General features: G+C 38.6%; 1 protein-coding gene across 6 annotated transcripts in view; it reads right to left on the reverse strand.

Annotated features, from left to right (window-relative positions):
• Positions 1-551: 551 nt before the first annotated feature.
• The window catches only part of cfap46 (cilia and flagella associated protein 46), a 69553-nt gene continuing 48123 nt past the window's right edge, over positions 552-21981 (reverse strand). For 3 of the 6 annotated variants that reach the window (XM_028603724.1, XM_028603723.1, XM_028603721.1), the window contains exons 41-59: positions 20745-20933; positions 19054-19176; positions 18118-18303; positions 17572-17745; positions 15622-15719; positions 15186-15259; positions 14326-14504; positions 14020-14126; positions 13710-13780; positions 12844-13017; positions 7995-8074; positions 7540-7591; positions 7373-7405; positions 7038-7140; positions 6801-6913; positions 2765-2846; positions 1473-1609; positions 1272-1370; positions 552-1026 (exon numbers count right to left, since the gene is read on the reverse strand). In XM_028603724.1, the coding sequence (XP_028459525.1) occupies positions 914-1026; positions 1272-1370; positions 1473-1609; positions 2765-2846; positions 6801-6913; positions 7038-7140; positions 7373-7405; positions 7540-7591; positions 7995-8074; positions 12844-13017; positions 13710-13780; positions 14020-14126; positions 14326-14504; positions 15186-15259; positions 15622-15719; positions 17572-17745; positions 18118-18303; positions 19054-19176; positions 20745-20933 (2187 nt within the window). In that variant the 3' untranslated portion in view covers positions 552-913. Of the gene's footprint in view, positions 1027-1271; positions 1371-1472; positions 1610-2764; positions 2847-6800; positions 6914-7037; positions 7141-7372; positions 7406-7539; positions 7592-7994; positions 8075-12061; positions 12145-12843; positions 13018-13272; positions 13373-13709; positions 13781-14019; positions 14127-14325; positions 14505-15185; positions 15260-15621; positions 15720-17571; positions 17746-18117; positions 18304-19053; positions 19177-20744; positions 20934-21981 lie in introns of those variants that run through there. The other 3 variants (XM_028603722.1, XM_028603725.1, XM_028603726.1) reach the window with 3 other exon arrangements.

Consider the following 21981-nt stretch of genomic DNA (forward strand, 5'->3'; position numbering starts at 1 on the left):
TCCAATCTTAGCCGTTGAACTTCTTTAGTTAGAGAGTCTTTCAACTCACCAAACAGGTGTTGGATCTCGCGTTTCTCCGCCATGCTGTTTGCGTCTTTGGTTTGTTTGTGTTTCCAAATCTATTGAGGAGTAAGCATTAAAATAATTGTGATTGTGACTACCACTCTCTAATTTTAGGTTTGACTTAATTACAAAAAAACAGGGCAGCATTTAAAACCTCAGGGCACACTGTTCTCACAGTAAGAACCCTTTTTTCTCAAGGGAAAAAAAGTACTAAATTAACATTTAGTTAAATACAACAAATATAAGGATTAAGCACTGCAATTTCTGATAGAGGCATTCTCTAAATTAAAATGAGCAAACACATTTACATTTAATTTGAGCCTCATTTCCATGACAGGATGAATCAAGCTTCTCTTAAAAGAAGTCAACTAAAGCGAGTTCTAGTGGTTTGGATCTTGACGCAGTGCGACACACCGTGTTGAAAAATGAGTGCACTCTCTCTTCAATGTTTGAAATTGTTTAATTAAAAGATAATTTCATGTCAACAGTCAAGACAACAGAACTGTAATATATGTTATAAGGTACAACTTGTCTGGACAATGTAAAGAGTAACATTGGCATTTTAATAATACAAGACATGTACTATATAGGGTGAATCTTTGCAAGCTACCCTCTCCCAGAGCACTGAGAGCTCCAGCCTTTTTTCATGGAGTTACGTCTAACGTAAAAACAGTAAAAACACCAAGTATAAAATCTGTATTGTCATGAAATGACAGTGGAAAACGTAGAAAATCTAACTCGCTCATTCTACAGTAGCTTTAGTTTTTTGCACACAGTAATATCTTCAAAGCCGACATGTATGCCTGTAATCATCTTGAACTGTGAAATATAAGTGAGGATATACAGCATATTACATGACAGTTAGGTTAGGGAGTCCATAAATAATGCAGTTGAAGGCTGATGGTGTGAGAGTCATTTTGTGGTGAACATCCTCTTCCTTTGAGTCACTAAGGAGCACTTGATCTGCAGAGGAAAGCCACAGAAAGCAATAACTATATCTGAGGGTTGAACTAAAATCCAGATTAGTTGGATTCATAATTTGAACTGTTTTGAATGACATTCATTATTTCTCTTTGCAAAGAAACCCATACCTCACATACAGAGAAAGAGAGATGTATGCTTTGATGCTATTAAAAAAGACACATGGTATTTACAGTAAATAGAAATGCGTGAGGCGTAATAAGGGAGGTGAATAGGATATACAGTACCATATGATCCTGTAACCATGTGATGTGATTTCTCTGAACTGTCCCCTCTCCTCAGGGCATGGATGGTCTGGCCAGAGGTCTGTCTGACCCTCAGTAGATCTGCAACACATGGCAACACACACAGATGTATAACTGTAACTCCTAATGTTTCCCAACAGGCAAAAAAAAAAGTTAATATTTAAAGAGGTTAGGATAACGTACTGTCTAGGACACTGGCCATAATGTGTGTGTTCTGTTGAAGGCTGCTGTGCCACTGGTTGAGTGCAATACAGCCAACACCACCCATACTGAACAGCAGAGCAGTCTCCAGTGGCTTCTCCAGGTCAAACTGTCCTGCACTGGAGAGGATAGAAATACTGACATTATCAAAGACAGAGAGCAGGGAAGTCCTATTTCTAGAAACTATAACCAACCAAAATGATAAAATACTTTCAAAGGGCAAAAAGACAACATCAACAGTTACTATTTTAGTTAAAGGTCCCATGACATGGTGCTCTTTGGATGCTTTTATATAGGCCTCAGTGGTCCCCTAATACTGTATCTAAAGTCTCTTTTATATAGACCTTAGTGGTCCCCTAATACTGTATCTGAAGTCTCTTTTATATAGGCCTTAGTGGTCCCCTAATACTGTATCTGAAGTCTCTTTTATATAGACCTTAGTGGTCCCCTAATACTGTATCTGAAGTCTCTTTTATATAGACCTTAGTGGTCCCCTAATACTGTATCTGAAGTCTCTTTTATATAGACCTTAGTGGTCCCATAATACTGTATCTGAAGTCTCTTTTATATAGGCCTTAGTGGTCCCCTAATACTGTATCTGAAGTCTCTTTTATATAGACCTTAGTGGTCCCCTAATACTGTATCTGAAGTCTCTTTTATATAGACCTTAGTGGTCCCCTAATACTGTATCTGAAGTCTCTTTCCTGAAATTCAGCCTTAGTGCAGAATGACAGCCACTAGAGCCAGTCCTACAATGAGCTTTCCTTAGTATGTGCCATTTCTGTGTCTGTAGCTGTTGAGGAGGCCATGATGTCTCTCTCTTTCTCATGGGCGGGCCAAATTCTCTGGGCGGGCAAAGCATAGAAAGAAGAGGTAAACTTGCTCATTATGACCTCATAAGGGGGAGATTCCAGGTCGGCCCATCTGAGCTTTCATTTTCTTAAAGGCGGAATTTCTGCTAATTTTACAAAAATATTAGGCATCATTTCATGTAAATGAGGTGCAGTGACCATACATTCCAAACAGAAGTGTAAAACAAGTAATGGTAATAAGTTGTAATAAAGTTGGCTAAGAAGACGTAAGACAGAAATGGGAGATAATTTACAGGCTACTTTATGCTTTATAAACAGGCAAACCAAACCAGGTCAATTTTGGTCGATGGGAAGACAATACAAGGGTTATATCCAGTAAAACACATTAGGTAGGTTAAAAAGGGACGACAGAAAGGTAAGTGCAAATTAATCTGACAAACCAAGTTAGAGCTATTGTGTTACCTCTTGTGCATGTCAAGGTTTGATTGGCGGAGAACACTGGCACTGTTCTGAACCAGGTCAAAGAGCAGAGCCATGTGACACTCTGAGGAGAGTAAACATCATTATCATTACCTGGAAACAGAATAAATCGATGTTCTCTAGAAAAACAGAACTGCTTACAAGCAAAATACACAAAAAACACAGTAATAGGCGCCTTAGTGGCCCCTCAGTCTGGCTGGCTCTCTCTTTCTTGCTGTAGAAATGCACACTGCTTGCACAGTTTTTCTTATACATTTCCAAATGAAGCATAAACCCCATCTTTGAGGATGCACATCATGTTCTTCCTTAAACAACAAGAGCTTTCCTCATCTCCACCTGAACACATTTAAAGTTAAGTGGTACAGTGGAAGTTAAGCCCAGTGTCTGTACAGGCAGAATGAAGCATAGTAAAGTACAGAATGTTATTGAAAATTTCTGATTTGTTTTATACTGTTGCATTTGCAACAGTATAAAACAGCCAAAGTCCAGCATTACTTCCAACTTTTGAGACACTACATTGTATTTTTGTTGTATTCTTTGGTTTGTTACTTTAGTTTGTTAAAATGACAAGCGGTTCATTTTACACGTATTTACAGTATTACATACCCATTTAGCTTAAATTATAGACAAAACACCCATCACCCAATCATTTCAGCCACAAAGAATAATGAAAGAAGCCCTCTATTGAAGAAGCTCTCTATTTAAGAATACATCATGGAGCAGAGGCGTGGAAAAAGGTGGGACTAAGAAACATACCTTTGTAAAAATCTACTATAAAAAGCCATGTGGTAAAAAAAAAAAAAAAAAAAAAAGACTAAAATGATTATGATAATTCCACATTAGTACTGTATTGAGTATGAGTACTAAACACAATATGCTGTCCACACTAGCCATTTATTTCCCTACACAAGAAAACTGTCACAGAACATTAAGCAAACAGAGGCAAAAATACAGAGGCTGCACATGTACATGTGTATACTTTTTTAATTAAAGAACTATGGATCAACTGTGTTTATAAATAAAGTTGAGTTGAGTTATGGATAATGTATATGGAACTTATGCATTTGGCATTTTCTGCTACTTAAGGTTTTATTCATTTTCTATGGTTTCCCGGAATCACTTTGAAGCTGAAAGAGGTGCTCCATTTTCTCTGTAGAAAAATATATAAGCTACTTTACACAAGGAGAAGAAACAAACATGAAAAAAACTTTAGAATATTGTGACAATCAGTTACTGCCACAGAGCCAAAGACTCTCCAGCACATAAACACCGTTACTTCAACACATTCACACACTTATTAGTACACAAAACAGGCTTTTACTGTACAAGCACTTAGTCTAGACTCGTAGGTCTGAGGAAACTTGTGCTTGTGTCAGTGTCACAGTCAGACACCGGGGGTATATAAGATGTGCACAAACAAACAACTAGTATTTACCAAGGAAGAATGTGCGCACCTCACACATATTTTAGACCATACACTTTTAGCTGAGATAGCTGCGGGTGATATCATGAAGAGGAAATTGAATTTAAGTTGAGTTTGCCAATTTCACTGATTGTGTTATTATTTATTGCAGTCTACACAGTTTTTGTGTAAAATGTCAATCAAAGGCACATATATAAACTTAATTTAAAATTATTTGTGATGATGCATTTCATCATTATTTTTATTTAGATTTGAGCATTATATCCATGTTAAGGATCGTTTGATTTGATCCTGAATTGTAAAGCACATTTTTAAGTCAGCTTCAACATGAGCACTATGAATTAATTGTATTGTAACTGTATATTGATCATCCTTCTGACATTTTTAAAAATGATGATTTAAATTTTACCATGATAATGGTTTGCAGAAACGTGATGAAATAGTGGTACGAATGCTACAAATAGCCACAGCTGTGCTTAATGACAGCTGTTCTAGCACCATTGGAAAACCTTGCTGATGCGACGCAGTCGGTGAAATTTCACCAGGTTGGCCATATTTCTCTGGTCTATTGAATGGTGGTGCGGGGACACGTATTGATATGCAAACAGATTAGATGTATGGCGAACTGTGGGAGTGGAAGAAGGTTTGTGCATGTGTACCCAGCTACAAATTTAGGTGTAGGTTTAGGTGCATATTTCTGTCTTTGTATACACACAGCATACACACTGTTTTAGTCGTGAATCTACACAGAGTTGCATGCATCAAGCCCCAGGTGTATGTCAGTGAGGTCATCTTACCATCTTCTCTGTTGATAAGGATAGGCAGTGCCTTGCAGCTATATATATATATATATATATATATATATATATATATATATATATATATATATATATATGTCTGTCTGTAGCACCGCTATGACTAGTACACAGGTTAGTGTATGAAGCCTGTGCTTGTCTAATTGGAGTTGCTGGATAGAGATAGGAGAGGGAGAGTTACAGGAAGAGGTCTCCCTCTACTTCAAATTCAGCCATTTCTTTGCTTTCTACCTTGTGAAGCATTTAACACGATAAAGATGCAGTGATCAAGTAACAATTCCCAGATAAGATATGAGTGCAGCTGGTGCCGCGTGCACTGCATGACACCTTTTTTTCTGAGAAATACAAATCTGCCCTCGCCTAATCATATCCTGGCCAATTAAGTAGGAGCGGTTTGTTTTGTTGTTAACAGCTGGAATTCAGACCATGGTGTCACTATAGTTAGCAGCAGGCCAGGCTAGTACATATGTCTGACCTGGGGCGATGTGGAAGGACAACCTGACACTCTGTCAATCACACTAAGTCCACCCATTCTCCTGCTGGTGAAAGAGGGAAAAGGAGCCATGAAGATGAAGCCATATTGGTTTTGTGAAAATATATTTAAAGGTGTGAGGAACTGAAAGGTCATTTGGGGCAGGTTATTATTTATTTAAAGAGTATTAAGGCGTCATATAATAATTAAGAAGAGGGAGACGAGTCTTCTTGTCCCCTGACTGTAAATAAATTATGACCAGGGGTTCTTTTAAGACTACTCCAAGAAAAAGAAAAAAAGGCTGACTTGAGTGACTTTAGGTCGAAATGATTCAGCAAATATCTTAAAATACTCCATATAGATTTGTTATCTTGGATGACTTCATGCCATTATCACATTTTCCAAATAAAAAATGTATCTAAAGATTTTAAGAAGGCTGCCCTTTACATCTGGAATAAATAAGAATCCTTGGTAGGATTGAATGACTGAAATAATTATAGTTTTCTTAAGCAATCCTGATTAGATTATCTCAGTTAAATATTTTTTTACAGTCACTTAGTTAAATTGTGATTATGTTATAGCAGGCGTCTGATAGTAAAACCTCATAGATTTCTCACAGAACAGGGTTATTTCTATATATATATATACCCACACGGAATAAAAGATTGATGGGTTTGAAGAGATTAAGCCTACTGCTCCATGTACTGCTTACATAATCCGCAAACAGCTCCGCTCCAACAGTCATGCAGTCATTGCCGCCTATTTTTCTTCTGCTGTGTGATTTCATGAAAGCTGGTACATTACGAGGACTCAAGACATTTGGTTCTTTATCATTCTCATCATTTTGTGTTTAACATGATGTTGTAATGTTTATATTACATTTGTATTGGTTTTAAAGGGCCTGAATGCAGTAAATGAAGTCAGCCTGAGCAAAACCAAGTGAAAATTAAGTTTTCTTCCAAATGTTATTTATTTTACTGACCACCCAATAAGTAGGCTACTTGTCGTCAGCTGAAAACACACAGTAGACTGGTGTCATTAACGTTAAATGCAGGTTAGTGATGGACACATTATAAGTTTGGATTTTTCTATGGGTTTCTGACATTAAGTATGGATGTCTGTGATGCTGGTGTCTGGACAGATCCTAACAGACCATAGCATGCAACAGACCTGTACATCAAGTTTCTGTGCAGTCATATACAGTGGTATTTATATGGATATGTTAAGCATACTGCTAATTTTAATCTAACATTTTAAAAACATCATACATTAATTCAAATACAAATGCTGTATATGGGTGTAAAGTACCAGACAGATTGAGGGCTGCCAGTTTGGCCGGTGGAATGCTTGCCATAAAGCGCTCCATCCCCAGGTAAATGAAGGCACTGCATCTGCACAGCAGCTGCTCCACCTCCGACAGACTGGATACATATTGGAGAAGGGTTAGTGGTGTAGAAATAAGCAGGTGTGTTGCAATGTAACAAATACAGTAGGATTTCAGTATGCTCAGTGCAAAAACCAAACAAAGACATGCTGCATTCTTACCTCGGCGTTTGTTTGCTGCCCATGAAGCCCTCCCACAGATGGGTAAAATGCTGGCTGTGGGTTTCCAAAATCTCCTCCATCCTCGTGCACAGGCTGGTCCCTTCTGTGCCAGATAGACATCAACACATAATTATTATGAAACCCTACACTTGCTAAAGGGGTGACACTAACTGGGAGCTGAAATGTGAGATTATTATTATAAGTTTTGACGGTGTGTAATTGCCCCATAGGATTACATTACAGTTCACCAAAGTTCCCATTTATTTCTGTAAATATGTAATGCACTGTAATCTAATCTCTCCAAAAAAATTATTGAATCCTCTACATTTACTTACCAAAGTTGCCTTCATTGTGAGTGTCAACAACATCTGTGGGGGTATGTTAAGAATAATAATAATCTATGAAACAAAATTTAATGTTAAACTATATGTCAAGAACACATATAAACAGCTATTTTAGACACAACAGAAATGGGTATAATATTTAACAAAAAAAAGGATACATTTAAGTTTACGTATGTCCACTGGGAAGGTGTTAGAAGGCAACACATGATTCTGAATGAATAAATAAATTACAGTCATTACAGCTCAAAGCAAGAATAGTTAGAAACAAAAAGTGTGTATGCACTGTACATGCACATGCAAATATTGTCTCTTGCACATATACATCTGCAAAAAACAGTTACAAGAAAGACTATGATAGTAAATTGTTTTTTAAAAATGAGACAAAGCAAAAGAAATTGAAGTAAAAAGGAAGGGGTTGGTGGAAAAAACAGATAAACTATAAATGCACAGAAGCTAGACATAGCACCTCTATGAAAACAAATTATGTAATTGATTGAAAACCCACACTTAAAAGAGAGGCGAGAGGAACTTAAATAATTGCCATTGCTGACAGCAGGTAAAAGTAATATTGCTGTCTCTATCTGGCAGGCCCAGATTAATTTACCAAACTCACCACTTTGATGGCTTGGCTTTGATCTCCCTTCCCCTTAGTTCCCTTGCCACCTTTGGTCTCCTTTTTGTTGTCACTTTCAACTGCCACAGACAGGAGGCAGAATTAATACATACACTTGTCTGCAGGGTAGATTACACAGTTTTTGGACTGGGAGAAAAAAAAACTCAGTATCTGCAAAGTCAATGACATTTATTAGTGACTGAAGACCAGTTCTAAAAGTTTCCTTATGGCTGCAACACATATCACCCTCTGCAAATAAAACACTAACTATTGATTGAGCATGGCTTTATCAATTTAATTACCTGATTCATTTGTTTAAAACCCTCATTTCTTATTAAACAAAGAAAAGTCTTCTTTAAGTTCATTATTATTATTTATCTAAAAATCTCAATAGTCAATGTGCAGGATAGAAACCCACTACATCCCCACACCCCATGACAGCACGTACTTGTGTGTAATAAAAAACAACAATTAAAAAAACAAAGCACTTGTACTGTACCACTCCAACATGTTTTTAGGTGTTCATTTGAGATTAACTCATCTATTGAGTCTGAATGTGCTCACACACTTACAAGGTGCTTTGGACAAAAGTGTCTGCCAAAGGAAATGCATTGCAATATTTACTGTATATATAACATTAGTTTTTATTGATCACCAGCAGGAACTCCAAATTTCCACTTACTACTCCTTTTTTCATAAAAAGTTGCTTTAAAAACGAATGACTCAACTGCTAAAAAAAATATGCTGTTGAAATTCCATGCACACAAAGAAGGAATCAATGATTTTCCTCACTCTGATCTCAAACCACCTGGAGCACTCACCTTAGGTTTCCAACTGTATAGTAACATCATTCAAAATCAAAAAAAGCAGAAACACCATTGTAGAGTGTTTGATCTGTTGAAATGACCCAGGCAACTTGCCACTACTGTCAACATTAAATGCCAAGCTCAGGGCAATATTTTCAGACCATTCAGTCGGTTTTGTGTCTGAACCTTTAGCCGGTTTATAGTAGTTTTATTGCCCGTGAAGCCCTAAGTCTGCCACAAAACACTGTACTGCAGTATGCTTAAAATAGGCCTACATTTTTCAAAGCCCAATGTGTACTTAGTATGTCATCGAGATTGGGAATTCTAAAATCCTAATAAAGTAGATGACTAGGTTAATGTCCACAAGAGGGCAAAGTGTTTCATCCAGCCATCAGCCTAATATTTTTGTGCACATTTATGACTGAACGCTCAAGGACGCTTTTTTATACCATCATAGAGCTCAACAGCTCAACAGTGACCACCCACTTTTTGAAATGGCTCTGGTTCCGGAAGTGATTTTCCCCATTCAATGGCTCCATTGGCTTTTCAGAAAATGCTTACATAAGAGTTTGAAGCCTGAAACAAAGCTAACCAGCAAGGAGATGAATTGTGACCATAAAACATTTTGGGGCCCTATTTTAATGATCTGAAATGCAAGTATCAAACGGCAAACGCAAGTAGCTTTGTGGGCAGATCTCGGGCACTGTTGCTATTATACCGGCGGGATAAATGACTCTTGCGCCCGACGCAAATCTAAAATGGTTTGGTCTGAAGTAGCTTCATTACTCATAGTTGTGGTTTGGGCGTGTAATAAACCAATCAGAGCGTTATCTCACATTCCCTTTAAAAGCAGGCACGCTTGTTCCATGGCAGATTGCTATTATAATGGAGGATTTGCTAGGCGCATGTTCTTAATACATCCATGGGCACACGCCAGGAGCGGTTCACAGCCGAGGAGAGCGATGTTTGCTATTGATTTTTATTTGACAAAATGTAAATAAAGAAATGTCACAAAAACATACTTTCCAATGTTTTGGGCTCACTCTCACTGAATCACGAGGTTATGAATGCATGGTGATATTTTTGCAATGTAGTCTAACATCAGACCGAGATTACCTCACCATAGATGATGCAGCTCTTCTGCCTCTCCTCTCCCGTGATGCTGCTGGGGCATTTGGGTTAAGTGGCATCGGCACATGCAGTTCAACATCACATCTCCTTAAGTCCTCTAATATTTCCTCATTTATGTCATCAACACATCCGTGATCCATGGAAATGTTGTGTAAAACAAGGTCATATTTTTCCTTGTATTTATGTATGGTTTACAAAAGTGGGAACTGCTGGGTCCATGAGATGAGATAAGCAAAGTGTATGCGCGGTGTGCACACTCTACATTACGGCCAAGCATGCACCCCTAAAATAGCATCTGAATAACACAACAAAATAGGAATGATACATGCGTCGGTGTACAAAGTCAATTCCGCTGGGTGTAAGATAGGGCCCTTGATTAGACAGATTGGACAAACGATAGCCTACACACACAAAACCGAAATCATGATCCCCGCGGAGATAATGAAAGCTATAGGCACATTACCAATGGCAGCATTTCAAAGTAGACTTTTACCAGGAGTGTGCGCTCCATGTAGGCTTTTGCCATGAGTCCTTGCCAGTAGCCCAGATCCGAATCCGACCCGCAGCCCTTTGCTGTGTGTCATCCCCTCTCTCTCCCCCCTTTCTGGTCTATCTGCACTATGTAATAAAAATGAATTCATAAATAAATAACCCCAAAAAAGATACTTATAACAGTTTTTGGTGGACTAACTGTAACTAATTACTATTTTTCAGTAACATTGATTGCCACTACAACTAAACAGGTCCAACCATCATTTGTAGTGGCTTCTACTGTTCATGCTCTAACTAAAAGTACAAGTTTTTGTTATTTCACTAAATCCCTGCGAATATGAAAAACTTTAAAATAAGACTGCAAATGTAAAATTGGTCATGAAATCTGTATAGTTCACAATTCAAGAAATATCACTCAATTACTCTCAGACATAGTCAAATTTGAGCTGGTAAGAACACAAGTTCATATAAAGGCAAACATTTCCCACCTGAAGGCAGTGGGTTTTTTTTTGTGCTAATTTGTCCTGTGTATACTTCATGCAGGGCACTGCACAGAATAACAAATAGCCCTTTCAAAAGTGGTTTCAGGCACTATATCTTCTTGACACAATGGTAAACTGTAGATGTCAAAATTATGGTAATGATGATCCAGAAAAAGATCATAATTTTTTTTTCTGGTCTCATCGTCACCCATGTATTTGATCCAGGCATTAAAAGATATATAAGGAAACATGTTCTTTTTGTTTCCTGCCTGTGGCATATGCAATTGCCAAGTGACACACACACATTCACACTAGTAACAGTAACCTTTGAACATTCACTTAAGTTATGCAAATCATTCAACCTTTAAAAAGGTAAAGATGTTACTGTGCATAATTTCCCAGAGAACTAAAGCATCATTGCCAAAAAACAACGGAATTTTACACTCATAGGAGCCCTCAAAATAAAACCCTGAAAGACTGGAGAAGGACACAATGTGGTGGATAATATTAATTAAAATTATGAAGTGAATCCTTTTCAGTTGTTATTGTTTATTTTCACCTGAGAAAAACTTTTTAAGCTGACTTTTTAAATCAGATTCTGTCCTCACACATCCAAATGTTTTTTGTTGTTTGTTTCATGCGCCAAGAAAAAACTGTTCACCATAGTTCACAGTAATTAACTGTCTTGTGAAGGGATCACACCAGCTGCGGCGCCAAATTGGGCCAGGGGTGTAAACTTGGCATTGAAATTAATTATCGCGATTTGGACCTAGACTATTCTGCATCGATGCAGTGACAGACCATGGTACTTGTTGATTTTCCTGTCGCTGCTTTATTTAATTTTTGCCTTTTGTTTAGACTTAGACTACATTCAGGAAGTGTCTTTTTAAGAGCAGATACAATAAAAAGGGGAGTTCATATTCTGTATATCTGACTGCTTGAATTTGTCGATGGAAAACCAATATATAACATTCAGGAGGTGACGCATCGTGATATCGAATCGATTTGATTTGTTGACAGGAAAATCGTAATCTAATTGAATCGTGAGACCACCCCTAATAGATAGATAGATAGATAGATAGATAGATAGATAGATAGATAGATAGTGATATCAGCAGTAACTTAGAGATCTTGTATTAATGTTCAATATTCTGTGTGATTTGGATAGCTTACTCCATACTAACCTGGGCAGGTGGTAGGTTTCAGCTAGGTGAGGCTGAGAAGGTCAAATGCCATTGACTTGAGTAAGAGGGGAAAAGGAGTTGGCAGCTTGTTGTGAGGCAGTATTTTCATTCGTTTAGTGTTCTTTTGCTTATAGTTTAGTTTTATTGAATCTGACAGGTTTCACTTTTGCCCTTTGTTTCAGTAAACCTTTTATCAATAAATGCCAATGCTAAATGCCTCATCTGCCCTTAATATGGAGTGGCAGCACTACAGATATCAACAAAACAAAAATGAGCAAATAAGTGATATATCTCTAATAAAGCATATGTCTTACATTATCTGTAATACTGTTGTCCAAAACAAATTGACATTAGGTATACAAGTTCCTTTCCCTGAATTTTGCAGAAGTATAATATTTAGTCTCCAACAAAAAAAGGGGTTTCTTAGAAATTAACAAAGGAAATTAGGGGAAATAAGTGATCAAAGTTCTAGATTAGCCATTCCTTGGACAATAAGACAAAGTTTTACCAACAATTTAAACAGGGTGCTTGTTTAATTAGGGAAGTAATAACAGACCGAATGAATATTGAGCAGGAACTCTCCTAATTGTCTGAAATTACTTGGTTGCCATCCATTCAAAACTTATCTTAGAGCACTTATCTTAGATCACTTATCTATGTTCCTAAAGTTGCATGTTCATGCAAATGGTTAGGAATCCATAGGCAGTGCTTGCAAACATTTCTTAAAATGTGTGTGCATGCATGTCTCTGGTACCTTTGTCTTGTTCTTCTCTGTTCAGGCGACTGTGGAGAAGCTGGAGGGAGAAGTCACGTGACACAGAACTCAGGCTTTCGTCCTGCAGGATGGACAAGGCTTCCAGCGGCAACTCCAGTAACTTCTTGTCTGCCAGCAATACCACATACTCCCCTGGTTCTGCTGGTAATTTACCTGTATACATACACACAAGTACTACCATTTTTGCACATATTGTATGCTCTCTGACAGTAGAACTGTTTAAGAAAATTAGATGTTTCTGTAAAGCAACCTTTAAGGAACTATTGCTCCATTTCTGAAGGCAATACAATCCCCACAGTGCTTTGTAAAATAACTCATCATTAGCAGTGAATTGGAGGAATAAAATGCAATGTTCTGATTGTTTCACAGCAGTTGCGTTCTAAAGCACAAATAAACACACACACACACCTCCACACAACCCTACGGGAAGGATTTTGTTTAAATACAGCTTATCCTGTCCGCTGTGCCTCTCGACTCTGTGTATGGCTCACACCCGCCCTAGGCCAAACTGACACCGAAAACATTACACAGCAAAGCAGAGAGAGACGGTGAGCAGGGGAAACACTGAAGCACACAGCGATATAACAACCTAGTCTCATCCCAGGTCGTCAAATACAGCCGCTTTGTATCATGCAGATGCTAAAGGGTGCTTTGTGCCTCAGTATCAGTCGCTGAGGGGATTAACAAAGCGGTGGTATTTGACAACATGGGAATGAGAATGTGCTGTTATTGGCTGGGGTTTACACACCCATGTGGGGCTCAAAGACTCTTTGCTGATGCCCATAAAAGTACCAAACACAGCAAAATAAGAAAGCAAGCTCACACCCAACATACTCTTCCTTTACCTGAACTCCCTTTTTCTTCTTTATCTTTGGCTTTGGCCATCTCAGGCACTGGTAGTGATGCAGCCTGGGGCCTGAGGGATGTAAGGAGGGCTAAGGATCAGTAGGGCTACACTGCCTTCTGTCTGACAAGGACATACTATAGAACCAGAAATAGAAATAGAGACACGCAGCACTCGCTTTGTGTAAGCTTGCTGCATGCATTTGTGAACGCAACAGGTACCACACACTTGAAAAGACTCTTCCCACAGTTGTACCTGCCAAAGCGGTTTGGGAAAAATTGGGGAATCTGATGACACATAAAGCACTTCACCTTAAGCATGAGAAGTCAAACTGTGTGAGAAGTGGATTCAAATAGTCTTCCATATCTTGTACAATTTCTCTGAAGTGGGGTCCTAACATTTCTTCTGCAGCAGTTTTCTGTTTAGGAAAACAAGAAAAAAAAAGAAAAGAGAGTTTTTATTGTTTTAGGTCACTGATTCCTTTCATGTCTCCCCAGTAAGCAAGAAAGAACAGGCATGAGATGATAATAATTGCAGTGGAGTGAGACTTTTTAAGATGCTTGCAGTGGATATTGTTAATAGAGTGAAATAAGAGCAGAGGTCTCAACAAGACATACACGGGGAAAAACATGATGCTCCTCAGAGGCCTCCAGCCTGCCCTGAGCACTGTGCCAACAGCCTTGCTTGAGGAGAGCATGTCTTGTCTCCTGGCCAAAGGTCCGAGTCTGCTCCCTCAGTGCCAGCAGAGCCTGTGGGCAGACTGAAACCTTGGCCACCCTAGAGCACGTCAGAGTACCTGCAACAACAGGATTGACAATCAATCAAATACGCATAGACATCGACACATACAGGCCTTGTAATTGGTCCCCATGAGTACCTCCAACCCCTCCTCCTCCTGGACCTTTTGTAAGATCCCCTTTTCTCTTATTCTGTCTCATCTTATTTTTTCCTTTCTGTTTTTTGTCCTCATTCTCAGACAATGGAGTCAAGATGCCAGCCTAATCCCTTTTTCCCCAATTCCTACAACTACTTATGTCAGACTAGTCGCAGGAAAGGTCATGCGAGCAGGTAATACAGTATGCTAATACCCTGTGATGACTAATGCAAGCTGGTGTTCCATGCCAGACCAGTAGCAAAAAGGTGAAAGGGAAGTTCAGCTGGCTTATTATACACTTTGTCATCTTTTCTTCTGTCTAGTCTTCATTAAATCTGAACTTTTCATCTGCCTTGCAGGTAAATGTTACATGGGAATACTGAATTAATCTGGTTCTATTTAAATGCTGACAACAATGCTGTGAACAGCATTGTATGTGTGTGTGAAGACTGTATTCCTGGGGCTATGGAACAAATTAGATAAAGTATAAAAATACATAAATGCAGTAAATCTTCTGTTTGAAATGGCCCACATCTCTCATACAAGTCTGGCAGCTCTTTGTATTATGAACATTGGTTAAAAAAAAAACGTACAAGTCCTGACCTGTAACTTGCGTAGTCTTTCCCTTTTGATTTGGAGCTTTGGTCATCTCATAGAAGGCCCCATAAAGTTCTGACCTAAAAACAAAACAAACACTCAAAAAACACTTTTTACATCTTACCTATATACTGTACGCATTGGTTCACTTATATATTTAAAATACCTTAAATTTCAAATAATGAAAGTAAGAAATTCCTTCTATATCCACAAGTACATATACGCTACATCAGCCCTCTAGTGGCAGGTGTAACACACAGCAGGCCCCCTCTTCTACAGGTACAGTATTACTTTAGCCTATATCTATTGTGACTTGCATGGCCTTTTTTAAATCATGTATTCATGTACCATTACACTGTCAGGGGCAGATAAGGACAGAATTTACAGCATGGCAAAGAAAAGGGAATAGAGAGTAAACAGAGGACAACAAAATAGAAATTACCCATCTTCAGAGTGCTGAAGCAGCAGGATTTTCAGGTTAGGCGGGAGCTCTGCAAGGATATTTAGGTGGCTGGGATAGATGGTCAGGTGGCTGAAGGCCTGCAAACCAGAAAGTCATTCCAAGAACACAAATTTAACAGCATATTATAGAAACTTAAAGTGCCTTTGATTTTTTTATCCTTCATTATGTGAATAAAGGACTTTTTTTAAAGAATAAAAGGTAAGTGTTATGATATCAGTTCAGTGTTTTTCGAATAGTTAGCTGATAGGGCAAGCGCTGACACGTGACATGAGGGTGTGCGTTTGTGGGACGCTGATAACTCAGTCCATTGCAGCCGTATGGGATGAGATTCATTCAGGAGATTGTCTCCGGCGGGAGACAGTCACAGAAACAGCACGCTGACGGCTGCAAACCACACGCTTACCACGCAGAGAACACTATTGAAGACAAAAATGCCTAAAGACTATTCTTGTTTTCCCTCAACTTTTGTAAATACACCTTTTAAAACCATTAATGACAATACCATTAATGTTAAACGCTAGCTGTGTGTCTTTGTAATACCAGCCCAGGTTAGCTTAGCCTTATAACAGGTAGGTTGTTGGTCTGGTTTGATTTCAGAACATAAAAAAGCCTGTTGCATAACAAAAGTTCCACCAGAGATACAGTATGTGAAGAGGAACAGAGACATATTTCTTTGTTTAAATTTAAAAGCATTTTGAACATAGGCATAGTTTTGGGTATAGACACTAGGGACAAGTCTCTACCAATGTTGAGGTGCTGCTGAATTGACACTAGCAATATTTTTACACATCTCAAAATATCTTGTCATTTAAACTGACTGAAGAATATTAAAATGTTTCAAAAATTCAGGTTTAATATGGTTTACAGCGGCAATTGATCCAAACAGAGTAACAGATTATTTACAGGTCTGTTTATTGTAAAACAAATCTATCATATACATTTTTTTTAATTATTTATTGATTTGAGTCTCAGATTTAATATTAATACATAAAATGTAAAATATGTGTTTAAAATCAGAGAACTAAATACATATATAATAATATATATTTAATGAAGTAAACATTTTGCAGAGTGAAGCTATCTGTGTGTGTATACTGTATGTGGATGCGCATGGTAGACATACTGTATGAAAGAGAAAAAGAACAGAGCACATATATGCAGCTGTGCATATTGACCATCCGCTACAAATATCCCTACCAAAATTAAAGCCAACCTACACCCTTTATTTTGAAAAAGGATTTGTAATTGCCATGCAATAAAACAACAATAGTGAATGATCTATTATTCATTACCTTAATTATCCAAAACTGATTATGAGAAGTTCAACACTACCAGGTGTAATTTGTCCAAAAACGTCACAGATAAAATAATGACATTTAAGTCAAGTCCATGTTGTCAGATAAAAGCAAAGTCAGTTTTTACTTTGTCATATCGAAAATAAAGAGCATTTTGTCAATTTTAAATTGCTTCTGAAGACATAACTGTTTGTATATAACAGGATTTAATAAGAGACGTAACTTGCTTTGAGTTAAATTGAGGACTAATCCCAATTATAAAATATAACACTACAATTATTGGGCAACTATTAATTTGTATTTTTACTGGTAATATTAACACATTAACATGTTTCTGAAATAAGATTCCAAAGGATTCCTCTGCCTTACATGGGGCAACTTCTTGCTGTATCATGTTCATTAAGCTACAGATGCCACAAAGTTGTCCCACATACAGTACCAGCTACTGCACATGTTGGTGTAACTAAAAAGAAGTGTGTTTGAAGCTCCACTACTCTGTGTGGTTTTGGTAGTGCATTTAGAGCAGAGGCCATAACAGTACCGATAGTGTGTCAGCCATCAAGGGAATTTTCCGGGCTGAATATGACAGCATCCATAAATCATAAGTGCGCGGGGGGGGGTTGGTGACCGGTACCTTGGAGAGGCTGTTGAGGGAGTCTTCCACTCCCTTCAGCATGCTGCTTGGCATCTCCTCCTGAGAGAGGAGCAGCTTCCTGTGAAGGCTGAGCAGAGCGGAGAGCTGGGACACGCTAGTGCCAGCACAGGCAGAACGTAGGACCTCGGCCATTGTAGCGGCAGTGCAGCAGCTCTGGGAAAAAAACAGAAGATGGATGAAATAGCTGTTGGTAATAGCACAAATTATAGTAGGCGACGATATCCTAAAGATTACGATTAAGTAAGCGAAGATAATGTGTGGGTACAGATGCAAGGGACTGTATTGTGCATAGAGCCACCTGCCTGCAATTGGACAGTGGTAGCATATGGACCCCTGTTTCATACAATGTACTCTATGTGGACCTTTCTACAGTGTGCATGGGCATAACAGTGATGAGAATGGAAGTGAAACCTGATGATTAGCAAGTAGTTTCTACACATTATACAAACACTGCACTCTCAAGACAATGCCAGCACACTCAGGCAATGTAGTAAAAAAGTGCCCATATTATCTGATGCACAATACCTGAAATAGGGCAATATATTGACCTGCCACTGCAGGGTCAGACTGGCCATGACACTCCAACATGTTGAGAGAGGCATCAGCCAGGATGGAGGAAGGCAGCTTGTGTTGGAGACACAGGTTGATGGCCTCAGCCAGAGCCTTACTGGCCCTTGCCAACAGCTGCTGGGCTCTACACCTCCTCCCCTGCTACAGACATCACCAACACATATATAGAAAATACAGGCAGATTAAAATCCCTGTACACTGCATAATCAGTCAAACATTCGCACGTACAGTACACATACAAGCATGTTACACTGTGTATATAAATTACAATGCTATCAATACACTGCATTATATCTCCATCATTCTAAAATATCATCATATTGCACCTGTATTATGATTCATTCATGTCTTATTAAATGCTTTGTTCTTACATTTGTAGGTAATATATTTTAAAATACTTTAAAAGGCACTGAATACTTCATGTTTATAGTTTATGTTTTCTTCTAAAGTTATACACTATTTCAAAGCAGGCCCTTTTGACTGGCAACAATAATTGTAAGTCCCCCAATGACAAAAGCACAATAAATTAATTGAACAAAGCTGTCTGTGAATGCATTATTCTAATTTTAATATGATTCAAATCATTTTGTTTCATTATAGTTTATCCCAATGGAGACACAATAGTCAAAACTGAGCCATTCAACATTACCAATTGAATCTTGCTTAAAATTCCAAATGTTGCACATAAATAATACATTGGCCCCATTTTATTGTGCACCAAGTTTGATGTGGACAATAGATCTCTCTGTGCTGACTTTCAATATGAGAGCTATGCAGAGCGCCCGGGGATTTACCTCCGGGGGATTTAAGATGTGAGGTGATCCTCAGTTTAAAGACCTGAGACTAGAGATGAGTCAAAAGAGATGGGATCACTTGTCAGGAGGTATGTACCTGCAGCTCAGCACTTTTGGCAGAGGTCACCCTTTGCTCTCCTCTGCTTGATTCTCTGTTTTTCTCTTTCTCTGAATTCTCCTCCTCCATGTAAATAGCTTTAGGGTCAGCCCAGGCCTCTTTCTGCACAAAATGATTTCAAGATCACAGAACAATAATCGTGATTAGTATAAAATCCCCTCATGATCACAAACCATGAAGACCTGAGCTTTTCTGTCTTAAATTATGTAAGCGGACATCCATCTCTCTAATCACTATAAGCTTTTCACCTTGTGTTGTAACTTTTTCCTTGCCCATTGGTGTGTGTGTGTGTGCGTGCGTGCGTGCGTGTGTGTGTGTGTGTGTGTGTGTGTGTGTGTGTGTGTGTGTGTGTGTGTGTGTGTGTGCGTGCACGTCTGCATCAAGATCGCCAAAAAGGCCTGCAACCAAGCTACCAAGGTTGATATGACTTCCAATACTTAAGCAGTAGCGTGTTGAAAACTTGACAGAAAAGTGATTTCTTTCTGGTATGTTGTTTTCGTGGTCACAAAAGCTCTGAAGGCATGGACAGTCTGGTGTAGAGTTACTTCAAAAAAAAGGACAGATGCATAGGTGCAGTCTCAATATTTTACTTTAAAACCATCATCAGGGACAGGTAGTGATGTCAGCAAACAACAGTAAATAAATTCCAGGTATGCCAGCTGCTCAGCATTACTCAGTTGCACCAAGTAGGCTGATGTCCCATGCCTACACTGCTTAAATTAAACATCAACAAATAAACACTCACGGCTCCAATTAAACAAATTCAGTGCCTTACAAGCTTCAGACTACTGTGGGAAGGTTTATATCTAGGTACTTCAGACATTTAGTATTGCATTTTAATGGTCGAAAGCAAGCAGCAGAGACTAAGTTTGAATTTTAGTTCCTAGTATGAGTCTACAAAACCTACAAAAACAATATATACTACATTTCCAATAATACAACTGAATAGCATATTTCATTAGCCCCATGAAATTCCTTCCAGAATTACATAAGACATTATACAATTGGTCCCTTTAAGACAATTTTGTCATGATGTTTTTATGATTTGTTTTCCTACTGTTTTTCGAGGAATTCATTCCATACCATAAAGTTCTTGATACTTCTTGAATTAAAAGATTAAAACCACCAAGTTATATTGATCTGATGAAGATATTTTGTACTTAAATGGTAAAAAGTAGAAATGCTGCTGTGAGGAAGTTTTCCCACGAGTTAATAAACCTTTCACAACACCGAAGTAACTGATTACACCGTAAAGGCTCCATGGCTGTCTGGTCACTCTGACTCTCTGGTTAAGCTTTTGCTGCAAAGCTCATTTTGGCAGATGCTGGGTTAAGACAAGAGGCAGAAGCACCGCCCACTTCCCTTGGGTGGCCATGTCAACCATAGGCTGTATATAAATATGATGTTAACCAATTGGGCTATTTAGACAGCGACGTGGAGTTCGGGGTAAGCTTGCAATCTATTTTCTGGTCTATTTTCTCTGCAAGCCGCATGTGAATCTGGCAAGTATACACACTCTAATCTATTTTAAACGATATCAATATATAACATAAATGATCGGATTCTGCAGATTTGACTTTCACTTTAAACCAAATCCTATCTACAGTATGTACCAGACATATGTATACATGAGAATTATGTGTAAATATATGAACATTTGTGTTGTCTACCTGTTTGTGTCTGTCCCAGAGAGCACACAGATAAATGGGGTCCTCTTGCACAGCCAGCAGTCTGAAGTACTTTCCCATCAGACTTAGGCAGCAAGCTCTGGTCTCCATGTTGTCCAGGGAGTGAGAGCTGACTGTAGCCAGCTGGCCCAGAGCCATCTGCCCCAAGGTACTGCCCACACTCACCCATTCCTGGACAAGACACAAGCAAGTTAAGGTCATATGAGGAGATGGATGGAGGAAAAGCAATGCACTTACTTGCAATATCATTTGATGAACAAGCTTTTGGAAACACAAACCTCTCTCAATTTGACTGGATGCATTAAATGAAGTTCAGTACTTGGCTAAACAAAAACTCATTTTGGAAGCAAATCCTAACATCTTTATACATATTTACTTTTCCCCTTTTTTCAACAGGAAAATCTGTTAAAAAAGCTGCTCAGAAAGCAGCATTGGAAGCAGTGGAGTGGAAGGAGGCTTGGTGTCTATGGAGAAAACATGTAAGTAGTCTATTTTTAAGTCTATTTTTTTTTTCATCACAGTAGCTCAGTCCATTAGGACTTGGCATGGGAACCAAAGAGTTGACAGTCCAGCTCGGACCAGGTGTCAAATGTGGACTGATAGTTACCCCTGTAAATTACCCCCAACTGTGCTTTGGGGGGCCTTTTGTAAGTTATATCGGGTATTATAGTGAGTTAGAATAGTAACACAAACAATATTTTTCATATCTAAACATCCTAATGAATCTATAGCTGTTTGGGGCTCTTAACCCCAGCCCCCAGGTCAGTTGCCTACCTTTCCTAGTGGTAAAGTCTGCTCTTGGAGTTTTTGTTCCTGTGAGCCAGAACGTACGTATTTCACCAGTGTTTCTGACCGTGAGTGGCCACGACTTGGGTATGTGACACAAATGGCAGGTGTATTGCTCAGGACCCATGGAAGCAGTATTCAGTGTGATTAGTAAAGTAGTAAAGTTGTTTGTTTGAGCAGTTCTCAAGAAAGCTGCAAGCAGCAATACCACAGGGCAATTAATCTGACACGTTTTTAACGGGCACTGCATCAGTTAATATGAAATGAGTTTTAGAGTTCGGTGTGATGCAATAGCTAACATCTTATTTGGCTTTTCTAACATTTGTTGCCCATTCCGAATGGAGGGATTTCTTACATAGTGTATGCATCTTCTGACTGGAGTTTTAAGGTTTTCTTTTTGGTACACGCAGAAATCAATTTTTATTTTTGTTTT

This window comes from Perca flavescens, chromosome 17 (assembly GCF_004354835.1).
Source record: "Perca flavescens isolate YP-PL-M2 chromosome 17, PFLA_1.0, whole genome shotgun sequence".
In the NCBI taxonomy this organism is placed as follows: Eukaryota; Metazoa; Chordata; class Actinopteri; order Perciformes; family Percidae; genus Perca; species Perca flavescens.